At 40.2% G+C, this 14,116-nt stretch overlaps 1 protein-coding gene across 1 annotated transcript in view; it reads right to left on the reverse strand.

The window, feature by feature from the left end:
- ATAD2B (ATPase family AAA domain containing 2B) overlaps positions 1-14,116 on the reverse strand; it is a 122,395-nt gene that overhangs the window by 39,991 nt on the left and 68,288 nt on the right. The window contains exons 18-19 of the mRNA XM_039913002.1: positions 9,985-10,117; positions 1,498-1,684 (exon numbers count right to left, since the gene is read on the reverse strand). Coding sequence (XP_039768936.1) covers positions 1,498-1,684; positions 9,985-10,117 — 320 coding nt within the window. The remainder of the gene's footprint in view (positions 1-1,497; positions 1,685-9,984; positions 10,118-14,116) is intronic.

Raw genomic sequence — 14,116 nt, forward strand, 5'->3', positions numbered from 1 at the left:
TCAGACTCACTCCTAAACTTCCAGTTCTACCACAAGTGAAGACAGCTGGGGAAATCGTAATGCCAGTAACAAAATAAAGACAGAGAAGCACATCTATCCACATCCCTTTCCCCACAATCTGAAAACTTCACTACCAAAAGGACTCTGGGTCTTTTTTTTTCCAGCAGGAGATGCTGAAGCATAAAAATGAAGTTATTTGCCTAATACCTAACAGCATTTGGAACTCAAGCCTGGAAAGATTACAGGTTCAGTTTGTGTCCCAGTTCAGGGTTTGAACCATTTAGAAAAAAGCGTTCAACAATGTTAGTTAAATCATGCCATGATTCAGTTGGAGATTCCAAACATTCTTAAAGGATTTGGAAATTGTTCGCATTTGGTTCCACAATGATTTAAGAACTATGCACATGAATTTACGTACTAAATAGCAAAAGAACCAGCACAACTTGCAATTCTGTACTTAACAGTTTCCAAACCGCCCATCCCTGAGATGGAACCTAGGATTCTTTATTAAAATCCCTTCCCGGCAAAAAACACTACTTGCACTAGGGAAAGGGATATTTGGACATTTGCATAGCTTGCTAAGAGTCTGCTAAAATGATCTGAAAAAATCCAGAGACTAACTAGAGTACATATAACTGTTTGAATAGATCCATCTTTCCGACTACTGGTTACAGTTATTTCGGTCAGAGTCCCAATCAAGCAGTCCATGATGGGATACCGGAAAGAAAGTTGGAGATCTAGAAGGGGAAAGCATGTTAGATGATACGGGCCTAAATATCAGAATGGATGTCTCTAAAGGCAATCAGCCCATGGTCCCTACCAGCTTCTTGATGCCTCTGCCAGAGACCGACTACCGGGCCACTGTCGCCACAGTGGCATTTTTTATGTTCTTGGAATACAGAAACACCGCCACTACACTAGTACTGCTCTATGGAAACACGAGCATAGAAACAAAAGCAATGCGCACATTATTTTGAAAACTTAATTTTAGACCAGAACATGGAGTTTCATTCTAAGAATGCTAATCTCTCCAAAATAAATTCTTTTTAAATTACTCAAAAAAATCCATCTGTATGAGTAAAAATGTCATCAAAGTCCCAAGGACTGAATTTTTAAAACACAAGAAACAGAAAACAGAGGGGCACTAGAGTGACACTAGAAAATGTATTTGCCAGAAAAGCTCAAGGGGATTTCTCTCTTCTCAAATGTTCAACCCCAAGATCTTTCCTAACAGTTAATCTGATAGAAGAAAGAGACATTAGCACTTCATTAAAGGGAAAAGGCATTCATTCTGGTATTTTACGAAACAGAAAAGTTAGCTATGTCGACCAATAGGAAATACCTCAAAAGAAACATTTTTAGCCAGCTTTATTAGAGAGTTAATTTTGATGGTTAAAGTCAAGTAAATCACAAGATCAACCTTAAGTGCTTGCCAAACAAATTTAAGCAGTTAAATCAAAATCGATAAGCAAGGTCTTTGATATTAGGAAGACATACCTGTGCACATGATTCTTCAGGTGTTTTGGCACTAACCGAATAAAGTGCTGGAAGGTCTAGTCTGTGCACAGAAAACTTTTCAAGAGTGTGCAATAGTGCTGGAGCGAGGTGGGAAGTTTGACCTGAACCTCTTTCTCCAGATAGTAGTAATCTTGGCCTGTAAGAAGTTGGCTGGTGATAAGCTGACCTGCAATGTAACATTTTTTTTTTAAGTTTAGGCACAAATTGTGAAGAAATGAACAGGTAACAACATTAAAGTATAGCACTTCAATAATGTGGATCTATTCCCATATTCCCTTAAAGAATAACTTTACCTCGCGTAATAGAAGTTTTAACTCTTGCTTTTACATGTAATGTCATGCCAATCATTATTTCATTTTGGAGAAATTCCTTTCCCAGAAGCTGGGGACTGCCAGAGCACATACCAGAAGGTGGCATAGAGGGGCTTCTGCCTGGCACCCAATTCCCTGGCACAAGTGACCAGAACTGCCTCATTGTCCAGTGGCCCCAGGGATTTCAAACACTACTTGCTGCTCTTTCCAAATTTCCTTTCCCATTAGGTTTCTGGCCATAATCCTGTGCCCACCCCTGCCTCTGAGAGCGACAGCCCAAGTGGCACAGCAACAAGAGCAAAAGTAGAAACACTGGCACTCAGAGGCGAATGGCACTGAGTCATAGCCAGCAATTGCCGCTCAACTTTCATTCCTCCCTCACGCTGAATAACGTGGAAATTGTCTATCTGCCTGTCTCGTTCTCTTCCTGTGCTTAGACTGCAATACTTCAATTTCTCTTCCAAAATCTCTTTGGTCCTTACCATCCTGACACTTAACTATCAGAGTTTGACACTTCTGATTTTATTAGGATAAAAAAAAATCAAATAAAAAATATGAAGACTGATCATGCAACAAATATAAGACATTTTCATACAGGAGAATGGAAATATCTCACCATCAAAACTCATCAATGTCAGGATTAAATTCCGGTACAGTCATTACACAAAATTCAATAGCCCATCAGTTACAATTAAACTATTAGAATATCTTTGGCTGCGATTTCAACACTCACTCACTGATACTAGCTCTACTTATCTCAGGACTTTGATTTTCCTTGCACATTGCCCAAGAGTGGATACTGAGTTAGAACCAAGAAGAAGAGTGGCTGGGTTGAGAGAGCACGGGCCTGGAGGACAAAGGTTCTAATCCCAATTCAACCAGTTGCCTGCTGTGTGACCTTGGGCAAGTCACGTAACTTCTCTGTGCCTCAGATGTCTCCTCTGTAAAATGGGGATTCATTCACTGTTCTCCCTTAGAGTGTGAATTTTATGTGGGACAGGGACTCTGACCGTCCTGATCAATCTGTATCTTTCCTAGCACTTAGAACAGTGCTTGGCACATAGTAAGTGCTTAACAAATATCATTAAAAAATCCCCAAAACTCTTCTGAATCCCAGGTTCTCTGAACCCCAGCCCAGGCCCTTTTTGCTTTGGCTTGCTGCTTCTCTGCTTCTTATATTATCTATGCTTTGCAATGAACTAGCATTATTTTCAACACTTTGCATAAGAATGTTCCTCCATCCCAATTCTCTGACCTACCATTACCTCATGATAAAGCGCCCCGGCTGGGTTGGCTCCGAGATGCCAAGTTTTGCCTAACTACTGGATCATTTCTGTTCTGCCACCTTCTCTGAGAAGGGCAGTGGGGAAGTTACCATCTATGTGGACTCCAGCACAGGGGAGCCCTCCTCCATCACCACAAAAATATAGGAGGGCAAATTTAGGGCCCAGAACAAACTCCACATATTTTTTCCATGAAATCTAATTCAAACCTTCATCATAGCTTACTGTTTGTATTACTATGCTCAGCTGAACAGTGATCAGATATTTATGTCCAGTCACTTTGAATGAGAATTCACCCTAGACCAAGGTTTCCATTTAGTCACAAAACCTAATGACTAAAAGTACTGTCACCTATGAATAGCTTAAATGGGTAGTGGATAGAGCACGGGGCCTGGGAGTCATGCCTGGTTTCTAATCCCAGCTCTGTCCCTTGTCTGCTGTGTGACCTTGGGCAAATCACTTCAAATCTTTGGGCCCCAATTACCTCATCTGTAAAATGGGGAACAGGACTGTGAGCCCCACGTGAGTCATGAATTGTGTCCACCCTTAATTAGCTTGCACCTATCCTGAAGCTTAGTACAGGGCCTGGCACATAGTAAGCACGCAAATACCAAGACATTTAGGCATTTGCAAAAGGGATCAGGGATCAGAAAATACTAATAGCCAAGCTCTACAGGAAAAACACTGCAGAAATAGCACTACAGTTTAGACATAATTTTCCTCGGCCATTGTTATTATTGTTCCTTTGGACTAAATATGAAATTTGACTACCTAGCTAAAGTTTTAATACAATTGTCAACCACACAGTTCAGTTTCATTATAGAGACTCCATTTGGTCAGGCTGATTAAAGGGAAGGAAGAGTTGCTGAGGTGAAAAGTGTTCTAATTTATATTAATTTAAAATCAAAATAGTCACATGTAAAAATGCACCTTACTTAGAGGGGAAAATAATCTGCCTACACAGTAGAATAGCTAGATGTAGAAATGTACAAAGCTAAGTGGAATAGGCCCTGTCCCACATGGGGCACAGTCTAAATTGGAAGGAGGAAGATTCAATCCCCATTTTACAGATCAGGGAACTAAGGCACAGAGAAGTGAAGTGATTTGCTCAAAGTCACATAGCAAGCAATTGGCAGAGCCGGGATGAGAAGCCAGGTCCTTTGACTTCCAGACCAGTGCTCTTTCCGCTAGGCCAGGCTGCAACATATAATGAAGAAGGTAGAAAACCCAGGTCTTTTAGATGTGAATTTGAAGACTTTAGGCTGGAAATCCAAATACTCCAGAGAGCTGGCGCTCAGTATTTACAACTGTTAATTTACAATATTAAACCCTCTATTACTGTATTCTTCCAAATGTAGTGCTTAAAAAACACTATTAATTGAAAGGTGGCTTCATTTCCTATTTTCATCTATTTTGTTATCAAAAACTGCTATTTGACATTCTGTATTTGGACATTCTTTTCCAATTAACCCTGGCAGCTAAGGGCTAAAAGGAAGCCAACAGAACATGTTGAGTGTTCTTTGATTCCTTTGAGAGGTCACCAAAAATACACTCCATCTTGCCAAATCCGTGGGTTTTCACTTTGCCTTTTGGCCAAAACGTTATTAGGGAATTAGAAACGGGTTCTGACAATGTAAACTTGTTTGGAAATAGCACGCCATGGAGTCAGAAGAAACCATATGTACACATGGCTGTTGAGCGCTGATAATCACCATGCTGGTAATTTTCCTTAATATGAGGTTTTACAACACAAGCCCTGCAGGTTAGGAGAACTGTATCTACACTGAATAGTTCCAGGGCTGGATCTTATCCTTGTAGCTCACTATTCAGTCCTGTGCCACGAGAACTCTTTGGATGACACCCTAAGTTAGCTGTGTAACCACCTAATAATTTGGACCGATATATCCTTTGCCAGGCAATCAATCAACAGTATTTGAGTGCTTACTGTGTACAGAGCACTGTTCTAAAGTGCTTGGGGGAGAACAATTACTAGCATAGCAAAAGGGGTGTCATGTAGGGTGCAAATGAAATCCTTACTAAAAATTATGTAGATTTCCACTACTCTTTTTTGTCTCTCTAATTCATCACTATTGTTAAAGGAAATTAAAGGGCACAGTTTGTTCTTCACAAAGCCATACCGATGGTTTCCCAATATTTTGAGCTACTCTAGATAATTGCATTTACTGTATGAAAATTTGTTCAATTATCTTTCAATAAAAGCAGTAGGAAACTAGTTTTTTTTGCAAATGCTAAAGCTTCTTTTTACCTCCATTAAAGATGGAAACAATATTTCCCTGTTTAAATCCTCAGTGATGACACCTGTCTCCAAAGAGTCTCAAAATTTAAAAATCGCTACACCAATTAACACCTAAGGTTCTGCAGGATTCATGTCCTCACTCCAACTATTTACATTTATCTAGTTTTAAATTTTCTTCCCCCTTTTATCTAGTTTGGTAGATCAATCTTTGGGACCAAAGGATAGCTGTGCTGGTCAAAAGATCTCTTTGAAGCTATATACAGATTGATAAATCAGATGTCCTGTACCTCAAACTTAATATGTCTAAAATGGAACTCATCTTCTCAACCAAACCCCGTCTTCCACCTATCTTTCCCATCACTCTAGACAACACTACAATCCTCTCATCTCATAAGCCTGTAACCCTGGCATTACCTTCAACTCATCTCTCTCAGTCAACCCATCTATTCGATCTGTCACCAAATACTGCTGGTTCTAATCCGCCCTTTCCTCTCCATCCAAACTGCTACCACCTCAATCCAAGCATTTATCCTATCTCGCCTTGACTATTGTGCCAATCTCCTCGTTGACCCACCGTCTCCTCTCCCCAGTCTAGTCCATACTTTACTCTGCTGCCCAGATCAACTTCCTAAAACAAAAAAATTCAGTTCATATCTCTCCACTCCTCAAGAACCTCCAGTCATTGCCCATCCTCCTCCACATCAAGCACAAACTTCTCCCCATCAGCTTTAAAGCACTCAATCAGCTTGCCTCTTCCTACCTTATCTCAATGATTTCCTACTACAACCCAACCCACACACTTGACTCCTCTGTCAGCGAGACAAGCAGCACGGCCTAGTGGATAGACACAGGTCTGGGAGTCAGAGGACTGGGTTCTAATCCCAGCTCCAGCTTTCAATCATTCATTCATTCAATCGTATTTATTGAGCGCAGACTGTGTGCAGGGCACTGTACTAAGTGCTTGAAAAGTACAATTCAGCAATGTAGAGAGACAATCCCTGCCCACGCAGGGCTTAGATTCAATCGTATTTACTGAGCACTTACCATCTAAATGGGGCTGCTGTGTGACCTAGGGCAAGTCATTTAACTTCACTGAGACTCAGTTCCCTCATATGCAAAATGGGGATTCTCCCGCTCAGTGAGCCTTACGTGGGACCTGATTATTTTGTATCTATCCCAGCGCTACAAATATCACCATTATTATTACTATTACCAATGCCAACCTCCTCACTCTTTCTACCATGGGGTGGCTTTTTCCTTAAACCTCCTCTTTTACATAACTGATGAATTCTTCGTGACCTCTTCTTTCTAGAACATTTTTTACGGTGCTTAAGTGCTTGCTATATGTTAGGTACTATCCCAAGTGCTGGGACTTGATACAAGTCAATCAGGATGGACACAATCCCTGTCCTCAGAGGCTTACAGTCTAAGGGGGAGGGAGAACAGGTAATGAATCCCCATTTTACAACTGAGGCAACTGAGGCATTGAGAAGCTAAGTGACTTACCCAAGGTCTCAGAGCAGGCAAGTGGCAGAGCTGGGATCAGAACCCAGGACCTCTGCCTCCCAGTCTCTTGTCCATTCCCCTACTCCATGCTGTTTCCCGTACTGCAGAAAGAAACAACTTGCAATATAAAAGGTAACCTCAGACATCGCTGCTGTGATTTCTGAACTCATTTACTTCCAATACAGCTTAAACAAATGCAGAGTCTCTCATTGCTCAAGTCTCACTTTTACGGTAAAACTGCTATTTTGTGAAATGCCAGAAGACCACTGGCATTAGCTGAAGCAACTCTTCCTTTGTCTCTATCTTGAGCCCACTGCCTGATCCCGGGATCTTCTTGACTCTTCTCTGCTCACCAGCCTCACACTTTAATCTCTTTTCAGGGTTACAGCAGAAAGGAAATGGAGAAAGGGTCCACTCTCTGTCACCTCTATCCTGGGCTCACTCTTACTGATGGGCTTGGGGGCTGCTGCCAGACCAAGAAGAAGGTATGCCCCCTGAGGGCAAGTTTCAGGTCTACTAAGTCTGCTATACTCTCTCAAGTACTGAATATAGTGCTCCAAACACAGTAGGTGCTTAATAAATACTGCTGATTGATTGAAAGGCAGCCAGCTCTGCCTCCTGAACCCACACCCCAACCAACCTACTTGCTACACACCAGCCATAAGTGCCTTCTTTGATCCTGGGGACAGAAGCTGTTGGCATTCTGCTACTCCCTTCTGCGTCACCCTTGCACTTAAATTTGCACTCTTTAATCACCCATCCCTCAGCCCCACAGCACTTATGTACATATCTGTAATTTTCTTTTATTTAATGTCCTTCCCCTTGTACTAGACTGTAAGCTCTTTGGTGCCAGGGGACATGTCTACCAACATTTAATACAGTTAAGCACACAGTAAGTGCTTAACAAATACCATAAAAATAAAAAATGTCAAGAGAGGAGCGTGGGGAGGAGGCTGTGTCAAGCCAATCCTCGGCTCTCACCAGAACCCTCAAAAGCTACAGAGACTTAAGAAGGTATAAAACTCGGGCCCTCTAAGATGTGAATCTGAGGACTTCAATCTGAAAATCCAAATACTCTGCAGAGCTGGGCTTTCAGTATTTACAATTCACAATATTAAACCCGCTAATGCACTCTCTCAAGTGCTCAGTACACTGTAAGTGATCAAATAATACTATTAATTGATTGACTGATGGCTTAATTTCCTATTTTCACCTATTTTTAGGTGAAGAGGAATTAAGGAAAGAAACCCAGGAGAAGAGTGAGAGTTATCTCAAAGATCACTGTCTTCTCCATGTCTCCCATGGAATCTTATGCCAGATTGAGGCCATCCTAGATTTAATTTTTCCTCCACAGCAGTGTGTTGCCCCAAGAAGCTAGAGGTTGAAGGGTTTGACGTAAGCGTTTTCCAACCCTTACTCTATCATATTTAGTTATGGGGCGGGGGGGCTATAGTTATATTTTCTTCTTGGGCACCCTGTACTCTTGCCTTATCCTTTATTCACTATGCTGGAAATACATTAAATTTTCTCATTCTAAATTGGAGAGGTCTACAAGGAGAGTACCATGATAATATAATTCTTATTTCTGTTTTATCTTGCTCTTTCTTCATTAAGGATATCAGAGTGCCATGATTTTACTATTTTAATTTAAACATCACTAAAAGAAATGTGTTAGGTTCCATCTACTTCCTATAACTGAAGAATTTAAGGTGAAGAGAGCTACATTTTGCAATAAGGTAAACTTCCTCCATACCTTGAGATTGGACTGGTGATTGATAGTGAAAAGAGAAAAAAAAGAATATGTTTTCATAATGATAAGGAGAAGGAACTTTCAAGTGGAGTAATGATGGTGAATAGAAATCTTTTAGATGCTATTATTTTATCATACATGCCTAAAAATAGGCTGACTGGTCTCTAGATCTTTCTTTTTTCTCCCAAGTATATAGGTGAGGAAAGTTTGTTCTGTGCAGAGAGCGAATGATGGAAACAAGAATACACAGGGACAAGAGGTCATCGGTAGGATGAAGAAGTGACAAAAGGGGTAGGAGTTTGAATCTTAAAGAGAGCAAAATCTGAGTTTGGCACACCAAAAGAGAGAGCAAAGAGGAATAATTTAGAGTGAGATGGAAGATTTGATGGAAAAAACATTGGCAGAGGCATTTTTAACGGCCTAAAGCAGAAGATCAAAAAGGCAAGCCTTTAAACATTAAAGTTTAGAGATGATTAAATTGTGTAAAATAATTTTACCGGAGGAAACAGAGAATGGAGGTTGAAAGTGAGCTATTCCAGAGGGTGGGATGCGGCAAATCATCAGAAACTTGATCATAAGGGAAACTGCTTGCAGCAGATGACAAATTGTCCCCTGCAGTACGAAGTTGCCTTCATCCACAAGAAATCAAGCACCCTCATCAACTTCCTGTGTTCCCGTAATCAACTGCTAACCCCCCACATCAGAAGTTATTCTGGAAACAGCCAGCTGGAATCTCACCTCTCCGGTTGTCTCTTAAACCTAATCCCTGAATCGGGAAGGTGAGCAAGCAAATGCAAGAAATTAGAGCACAGGAATGAGGGTGCAAGAAAGTTATTCTAGTTCTGATACAAACAGCTGGGAGAAAGCAGCCTAAAGGGGGCTGCAACTCTGTGGAGTTTTTCCAGGTAGTCATTTCTCATCTTGTGTCAAGGACACTTTAGCCACCAGGTGCCCATGAACTTTGAGGCAGCAGAGCATTCCTATTAAGCGTTGAGTTTACAACTGTTTTAACCATTCACTACTCCAAGTCTGAGAGAACCCTTAAAAACACAGTTTTCTGTACTGTCTTTTTCCAATGAATGAGAAGTACCATTCATTCATTCTGTAAAACGGCCACTGCTAACCTGACCTAACTAAAAATTCATAAAAATAAAACGTGAAAACTGATTACAAAGTTCTGATCACAAAAATCTGGCATAAGGCTCTTGACAAACATAAAATCACTACATACAGAAAACAATAGGGAACAGGGAATTCACTCGTAGTGCTTTCAAATATGGTATTTATGGATTCTGATTGCTGACCATAAAGTCATATGACTATTACATTGAAAATTCACCATTAAATCAAGATACTCACATTGTAAAATGAAGGTAGGATTTCCGTTCAGCAGCTGATGACTGTTTCTTTGGTGATCCTGTGTGACAGCTCGATTCAAAAATTGACAAAGCATTCTCATCTTCACTGTCATCTAAAATTAGACTCTGTACATCTGTTCAAAGTTAAGATGGATGTGAGCATCACAAATCCTGAAACTTAGTGACCAGTTACTCTAAGGTTAACATGAACTTGCTACATTGTTTTTAAACAAAACTGAAATAAATATGAAAGTGGGGAAACAACCTTAAGTAGCTAATGACAAGTTTTCTTTAAAATGGGCTCTCACTAAGCAAAGGAATGTAAAAACACCAAGTTATATGACACTTAATTTTGACATACTTTTAATTATATTTTCTTAAGCTTTATGATTTTCAACTTTGGGGGCTTCTTTTTCTGTGATCTTCTCACTCACTCTTAAATCTGTCGTGCTAAACCCCAAAATAATCTTTGGCTACAAACAACTGTTTCCATTTTGCCTGCTAACATTGGTATTTTATATACCAGGATGCCATTCATTGTTAGGCAGTCAGTCATTCTTGGATGGTGCAGTGAGGGCAGGGGGTAATCAGGAACTTTAGACCCTCTTTAAAATCAACAGCTTGTCTTGTTTGCCGTTACTGAGGCCTAGAATTTCACTCACCACCTACTGATAGCAGGGAAGCTGAGGGAAAAACATAAGGGGAAAGAGGCCTGTGTGTTCCATTCCCCATCTTTTCTCTCTCCCAAGTTTACTGGTTCGCCTCTGCTGTTCTGAGCTGGAACTACCTGGAATAATGTCCTGAGAGGGCATTTAAGATGCATCTCAGGACTCCTTCACTGCTTCACCACCAGAAATTGTTTATGACTGGAAAAATGACCGTACTATACCAGACTGCTTTTTTGGACCTTGAAACTTGTGAGATGGTAGTAAACCAATGAAGGACCTATTAGTAAGGATCAATGATAAGCAAGTTATGATGGGTACACAGTAGCAAACCCCAAGTAGATTTAAGTTAGGATAAATTTCTGAGAAGAACTATTTTGGCAAAGATGGGTGTGCACAAGGAAACCTCCCAAGAGGGGAAAAAATGGGGAAGGGGCATTTTATACCTGAACTATTTGTCTAGAAGTTATAAACTGCACCTTTGGCATTAGAATTGTTACCTTCAATATTTTAAAGAAGAAGCAATAACACAACAGCCTTGCTACTGATCCAATCAATCAATCGAATTTATGGAGTGCTCACTACGTGGAGAGCTTTATACTACAGATTGGGAGAGTACAATACAACAGAATTAGCTGACACATTCCCTGCTGGCAAGCTTGCTGCTCTGGGAATCAGGAGGCTTGGGTTTGAGGCCTGGTGCCATCAATGGTGAAGGTTTCTTGACGGAAACGCCATCTAAGGCACTGGCGAGTTGGACTTCCCAGCAGGAATCAATGCCAGTGGCTACCAAGGTAACTGCTTGCTGGGTTTCGGCACGATGGCTTGATAGCAGCATTATGCTGGGGATATTTCAACCGAAAATGGATCCTATCCTTAAAAAACCTTTGTATTCATCATTTGCACCCCTTACCACATCCCGAGTCAGGGATGAGAAATTTTGCATAATGCTGTGCAAACCCCTTTGATTATAATCAGGCTTTTGCACAGTTCTTGGTTCTGAAGTCTCAGGACTGAAGCTGGTAGATAGTCTAAACCAAAGAGCACACCATCAAGACTGTTGGCTATGCTGTATTGTTAGACTTTGGGAAGGCCTATTCAAAACATCCAAATAGTTCCTGACTTAGTGGAACCGCTAGATGTGTGAGCTTGGGAAAGTCACTTAACTCCTCTCGGTCTCCGTTTCCTCATTTGTAAAATGGGAATTAAATATTTGTCCTCTCTCCTACCTACACTCCAAGCCACATGTGAGACAGGGACTGCATTCGACATGATTCTCTTCTATCAACTTCAGCACTTAGTACAGCACTTGGCATATGGCAAACATATAACACACACCAAAATGATTATTCCGCTAGATTGTAAACTCCTTCCACTACACTGCAAAATTCTGTAGGGCAAGGATCCTACTTACTGCACTGTAATCTTCCAAATGCTGCACCCAATAGATTCCACTGATTGATGAAGTTGCAGGGATGGAAAGGAAAACTACATTTTCCAGGAAGGAATCAGGCAGACTCATGACATCTTTGCACCACATAAGGGGCTGATCCTGGACAGAGCCAGGGCCCTGCGTTACATTGATCAGGAGGAGAAAGAACTAGAGCTGCCTTTTTGCTCTCCAGAGACCAATCAGTGCACAGCCTCTGCAGAGCTGGCTCCACTTGGGTGAGCTCACACTCCCTAAGTAAGCTTATGGGACGATAGGCCACGAATATGGGGGTTAATTATCTATCTTTGGAGTTTTGCTCCGGTAAATCTCAATGTGTGGTTTTAATCTCTGCATTTTATTTTTTGTATTCTTTTCGACTATCTCCAATTTAAATATTTGTTAGTATACATGGGTAATCTGAGGTTTTACAGTAGCAATAGTAATATTAGTAAGCACTTACTGTGTGCAGAGGACTGTTGTAGTGAATGTACCTGCCATTTTGGACTCTCAAGTGCTTAGTACAGTGCTCTGCACACAGCAAGCGCTCAATAATATGACTGACCAACTGCAAGAGAATACATATGGTCCCTGTCCCTTGCGGGGTTCACAAGCTAAGTATACTCATCAACGTACTGAGGCAGAGCTAGATTCTGGATTCTGGCCAGGTTCAACATCTCTTTTATTCCTTTTGAATGTTCAGTCTGGAGACGGCAAATGTTTACCATACTAGGTATTTTAGCAAGGTGTGTCTTATCTAACAGTAATGCAATTTATATAGCTATGGACCATTCCTATTCCATCATCCAGCAACCCAAGAAATACTCTTTTATTAGCAATTCCTTTAAAAAAAAGGCCTTAGAAACTTTCCTTATTCTTAGGGCAAAGCAGAACAGCTAAGATTTAATAAGTATTTCTATTCCTAACTAAATTCAGTATCCCTTCCCAGTGGTACTCACCACTGATAAATATTATTAATAAAAGTGAAAAATGAACAAGAAATTCCTCACAAATAAAAACATATCAAGAATCCAGGGAGAGAAAACAGAGAAAGTGCTGTCTTTTTCTAATTCAAAGTGATTAACAACTACTTATTTGTACATACAAAAGACTTTGCAGCTCACATACTGCCCGGAAGATATGAATCGCATAAATGTTAATAATGCCTAATTTACTTTTTATATTAACGCTGTTCATTTTGTTCCTGTCTTTCATTTCATTTAAAACAAATCAGATTCACGTTTCTAGAACTTATGCAACATGACACTAAGTAAAAGGACAACTTCCACTTTTTCTCTCCTTTCCTTTTTCTTTCTCTCTTGAATCTGGTTTTTGTCCCTTTCCAATCCAACTACTTTGCACATTACTCTTCAGCATAAATTCCATTCCAAGCCTTAGCAACTATGTGATTCTGGACCAAAAAAAAAGCAGAAAGGTAAGCAGGCGTCAAGAATTTGAATTCTTTCCTACCCAAATTGTACTGGCAGCACACAACTAACAGGATAATTTCATGGCTCAAATTTTCAATAAAATCCCCAAATGCTTATACTTTGATCTTGTGTTATAAAGATCAGCTGAATCTGACATTTTCTGTAAAGGCTTTTTTAATTGGCTAATTTATTTAAAAGATATGTCTTTTTCTATTTGGAAACCTAAGTACTGTGAATAAAATCAATGTCATCATGTAGGACATAAAAAGGAAAACAAAAATCTACAGGCCTTCACATTAAGAGTGGTTCCAGTTCAAAAATATATGCTGTTCATGTAACTGCGATGCTCAACTTCTATAATAACGCTGTTACTACTGAAGCATGGTAGGTTTCATTAAGGGCTAAGAAGTTAATATGTCATTTCATTTTCAATTTAAATATGCACCATATTAGAAGAAATAATACAAGAACATTTTCCCCCTTTCATCTTTCAATTTATCTCCTTCAGGAGATTTCTGTAGCTCAACACTTTCCCAGAAAAAAATGAAAAATCTGAGGTTTAGGCTAAAAGACGCTCAGGAGTCCATAACAATGTTTCTTACTAGGTTT

Source organism: Ornithorhynchus anatinus, chromosome 9 (assembly GCF_004115215.2).
Source record: "Ornithorhynchus anatinus isolate Pmale09 chromosome 9, mOrnAna1.pri.v4, whole genome shotgun sequence".
NCBI lineage: Eukaryota > Metazoa > Chordata > Mammalia > Monotremata > Ornithorhynchidae > Ornithorhynchus > Ornithorhynchus anatinus.